Genomic DNA, 4,805 nt, shown 5'->3' with positions numbered 1-4,805 from the left:
CAATGCTTAAAATTGTAGATTCCAACTTCTTTATACGATTTATTGGCCTCAAGCCAGTTTTGATTAAGTTCAAAAAGTTCGACATCTAGCTAAAAATCGCACAATATATTCTATATAACGTCTGTAGTTTCAAAGTTAAAGTCCGAATTTTGTTATTTTATTCAAATTACTATTTAAGCTGCATTATTACACAAAATAAAAACTGTACTAAAAGGTTTTTCCCTCATTGATTGCTAAATCTTAATTCAAAACCCCATTAATTTAACCCCATTAATTAAATTAATTATTAAAACCAAGAAGAGAAAACAGTAATAATATGTTTTCTTGTTGATAATTTCAAATGGTTACCCACTTTACTGTTTCCCCACTATTTTGTTGTCTTGCAGCTTTTTGCTTTATATAAAACAACTGACTGGCAACGCTATAATCCATAAAAAATAGCGTTTGCCAACACTGAAATCTCGAGTAACTTAAGTCTTAAGAAACTATTTCCTTTTTTGTGGTTTATGTTTATGTGTTTATTTAAAATAATTAAAAAAAGGCAGCGGTTATTCTAATGAGCAACGAAGCAAGTGATATATCGGTGACTGATGATGATATTATCATTGAGGATGTGGAAACGGCCGAGGACGACGACGAGCTCAGCGATGCCTTTGAAAGTCGCAATAGTGAAGACTTAGATCGGAGCCATGATGTTGGCCTGGAGTCAGATGTGGATGGAGATGAGATTGGTCAGTCGGCAAGCGGCAACAGCAAGAGCCTTTTCAAGCAAGCCTTAAATAAAAGTCTGCGTAATGAGGTTAGTTAACGATTAAAGAAATGCTAAGTCTTAGTCCCAATGAGCGATTCCATTTGCTTTCAGGACATTGTTGCCAATTGGATAACTCATTATGAGAGTGATCCCAATAATGCTTTAGTCGCCTTTCTGGAATTCGTGATCGAGGCCAGTGGCAGTCACTATAAAATGCCCGAGGATACCGTCTTAATACTGGAATCGTACACGGATATATTAATAGCCGGAACGACACACTTTTGTAATGTATGATAAAGGCCAATTTTGCAATTATGAACTTATTTAATTAAGCCAATCACTCTGATCTTAAATAGTCTAGTATCTATCCTTTGACGAAGAAATCAGGTTCTGAATTTATGAGAATTTTGGAGAAATTTGTGAAATGCTTTTTTATGACACTAGATGCCACGACTATTATTAATGATGATGTATTTCTTGGCCATGTGACTGGCTTTATAATGGCATGTTCACAATCCAAGGTACGTCCTTTCAGGCATACGAGCACCTTGATAGGTAAGACAACATTGTACTTAAAAAACACTTTATACCTTGCAATCCCTTTTTAGGTTTGAAAATCTTGACAATATTGAATGATCTAACTGGCATAGAATTTGAGAAACGCAAGGCCCTCTGGCTAAAGATGTTTGAATGCGTCTTTCGGGGGCGTTCACGAGATGTGGTCAATAATATACGTTATCTCTGCATAACCGAATGCTTCGTGTGGCTCGAAAGTTATCCTAAATCTTTTCTAAAGCCTATGAATATTGACTACATATTTCAAGCACTTCGAGATGAGTGCGGCAAAGTTAAAGAATGTGCTATAAAGGCCCTACATGTGCTCTATGCTAAGAGTGCTATGCGTAAAGATTGTTTGGAAGTAAGCAAGAATTTTATCAACGACTTATTGGCCATAATTCATGAAAAGGAGAATGAATTGGGCGAAAATGCGATCAAATTGTTAGAGAAATTCTGTAGGTCTTCATCGCATATGCTGGACGAATCGCAATATCTGCTTATGGAGCCGCTTATATTCGCCGCCAATCGTGGTCTCGCTCAGGCTGCAGCGAAAATGTTTCAATATCGTCGGCTTATGGATGAAAATTATCCACCGGAACGTCATATATGCATATTTATTGAATTCTTTCATGAATTTGGCCAACACGAGCACGCTGCATATTTGGTAGATGCTTTCATTGATTTCAATGCCAGCATTCTAGATTGGTCCATTATGGTTCAGATGTTAATTCAACAACCCAGTGCAATGGAAGCACCTGCCATATCGACGCTTATCGAGATTCTAACACGCGGTGTCGAACAAGCCGTAACAGGAAAGATACCAGCTGGACGATATACCAAGACTTTGGAGAGAAAACCCAAAGCAAATGCTCAGACCTTAGCCACTAAAGTTCTGGCCCCAGTAATGACTCAATTACTTGCCAAACATGGCAGTCGCAGTGAGAATCTTGTAAATCTATTGCAACTTCCTCAATATATCAATATTTTGCACTATGAAATTAACGATAATCGAGAGCAACTTGATCAACTGATGGAGTTAATAGAGCAAATCATATTTCATAATGAAAATATATCCGTTTTACGCGTGGCTGCTGCAACTCTGGAATGTATCTATCAAATACCCTATACGACGGCACATAGCAAGGAGTTGCTTACGAAGACCGTCAACAATTACGAAAGTGCATATCTATCTTGGGAGAATTCCAGTCAGAGTCCACAACGTCTGCTGATCTCACTACGTGTTCTGTCCTCTTTGTATGGTTATTTTGATCTGAAGGACTGGAATATTGCTGATACCGTTTGCGTACGACTGCAGAATCAAAACCTACCCGATGAAGCTGTAGAACTTCATTTGGAACTTGGCTTTATCAGTCTCAGTTGGGACCTAAAGACCGTCAATTCGTTGGCATTAGATAATGTGGACGTAGAAGACTTGTGTATTGGCTTGAAAGAAAATTTAAATGCATTTTTCTATGCCTCATTAACGGTGATAGAAAACAATTCGAATCTAACCATTACTGCTAATGTAAGTGTTCTTTTCAATCTGGATCAAAAATAATTGAAATCCCAAAAATTCTTTTACATTTCCAGGCTTTTGCTTTTTCCTGCGACTTGTTAGTTCTATTTGGTGATCAATTGCGTCAGAATACTAATCAATCGATTCGTTCCTTGCAATATCAATCGACTGTCAATGAGTTTGAGTTCTTTGATAGCTTTGTAACGCGAAATGTATTTCACGAATTGCCTACACAGGATTCGTTTGATGATCTGCAGACAAAGAGGCGCATATTGGGTGGATACTGCAAACTTGTGTCCTTTAATTTAATGCCCACAATGCGGGCTAGCATAATATTTCAGCACTATCATCGGGTAAGCTTCCAATTCATAAACAATCAAATCTCTTTTTAAGTTTCTTTGACATTTCAGTTTTTTGAGTTCTTTGGCGATATCTTGAATGCAACCATGGAACATGCCTCAAAAATTAATATTATTAACTATGGCATGACAATATTGCATACTTGTCTTTGTGTCTACAAAAAGATAAAGGAAGCAAATGATGGAGTTTCTAGTCACATCACACAGTCAACTGAATTCATAGAGTTGATTCAATTGGCCAGGCGGTTGGCCGACACATTTAATTTGAATCTCTTAAAGAATCGCTCTGGTGTTGTCACACTTCATCGCGCTGGCATATTATTTGTCTCGGAAATCGCACCCGATAGGCCAACTGCTGCTCCCGATAATTTACCATTTTTACGTATTTTGGAAGAATTCGTTCCCCAACTTTTGTCCCAGGATAAATTAGATATTTTAAACTTTTTGGAATGCATTGAAGAACCGGCATTGCCATCATGTAGTCCTGAGGATTGGCAACCTCTAACAAACTATCGCATGGCTCTGGAAATGGCCCTGAAAAAAAGTTGTCGTCGTAAGTGTATTAATTCAAGTTAATTATAATAATTAGCCACCAATATTTGTAATTAATATCGCTTTTTCTTTATAGGTCGCGAGTTTAATGAACGAATAACAATGGGACAAGTTGAATAAATAAAATTAATACAAACCAAGTAAGAATTCAATGATGAAGAAGGATTCCTGGCGAAATGAAAATAAGAGCCAATTTTCATTATAAATGAAAATAAATACATAGAAAATCTTGGGTCGTATGTGGTCCTAAATTCATTGTCCTCGAGTGATAACTGATTATCCTCATTCACCACCAAATTGAGTACCTATTGAATTTGTTAGTTTCAGATTTCATAGATTTCGAGCATATCAGTTTTATTTAACTCATGAAATTTGTTTATATTGGGTTTACTAACCTCTCGGCTGTTACTGATGGTCCTAATGCGATTGGGAACGCTTCGTTTTGCCTTTTACAATACAATTTCAAGGTATGTACCTCAGAGTTAAATTTACCTACTTAAGTTAAGATTACTGAATGATATCACCCAAGCGGACTTGTGCTTGGTGCTTAATTTAAAATGAACATTAGTTTACAAATATATAGACCATTATTATTACTTCTTACCAGAGTGCCTCAGAGTTAGTTAATAATTATAGCCTAAACGCCTACGATTAGTGAGTCTCATAGCGCTTCATTTCAAAAACTCATCCTTTTATAACTGTCAGCATAAATACTGCACTTTGTAAAAGGCCTATGAATCATGAAATTGCCACCTCAGGTCATATTTTGTGAGACTCCTTGATGAGTGTTTCTATCTCTTTGTCATGGATAGATGAAATAAAAATTTGAGTTACAAAATGAAATTTTGAATTTAGTGAAAGCGACAACTAGGCAAATGGGTAAATTGCAATGTCCAGCTTTTGGCATTTGCGAAAATTGGGTTTCATTCATAAATCAATGTTTGCAGAAATGGAAAACTGCGTCATTTGTGTCTTTGGACTCATATTTCAAGCTTAATTGCAATTCAGAGCCCAAGAGCTCGAGTGAGAGAAAATGCAATTTCAGTGTTAAAAAGAGTTTTTTTTTCAA

The 4,805-nt window shown here is 36.6% G+C and overlaps 1 protein-coding gene across 1 annotated transcript; it reads left to right on the top strand.

The window, feature by feature from the left end:
* Nucleotides 1-556: 556 nt before the first annotated feature.
* LOC6642816 (cohesin subunit SA-2) lies at nt 557-3,972 on the top strand. The gene is made up of 7 exons (XM_047010643.1): nt 557-799; nt 863-1,039; nt 1,108-1,306; nt 1,360-2,834; nt 2,900-3,178; nt 3,236-3,737; nt 3,813-3,972. Exons 1-7 carry the CDS (start codon nt 557-559, stop codon nt 3,854-3,856), a joined length of 2,919 nt encoding a protein of 972 aa, XP_046866599.1. The 3' UTR covers nt 3,857-3,972.
* The last annotated feature ends 833 nt before the right edge of the window (nt 3,973-4,805 follow it).

The sequence above is a fragment of the Drosophila willistoni genome (genome assembly GCF_018902025.1).
Source record: "Drosophila willistoni isolate 14030-0811.24 chromosome 2R unlocalized genomic scaffold, UCI_dwil_1.1 Seg167, whole genome shotgun sequence".
Classification (NCBI taxonomy): domain Eukaryota; kingdom Metazoa; phylum Arthropoda; class Insecta; order Diptera; family Drosophilidae; genus Drosophila; species Drosophila willistoni.
Note: the sequence above shows the minus strand (reverse complement) of the source record. Positions and strands in the feature narration are given on the sequence as shown.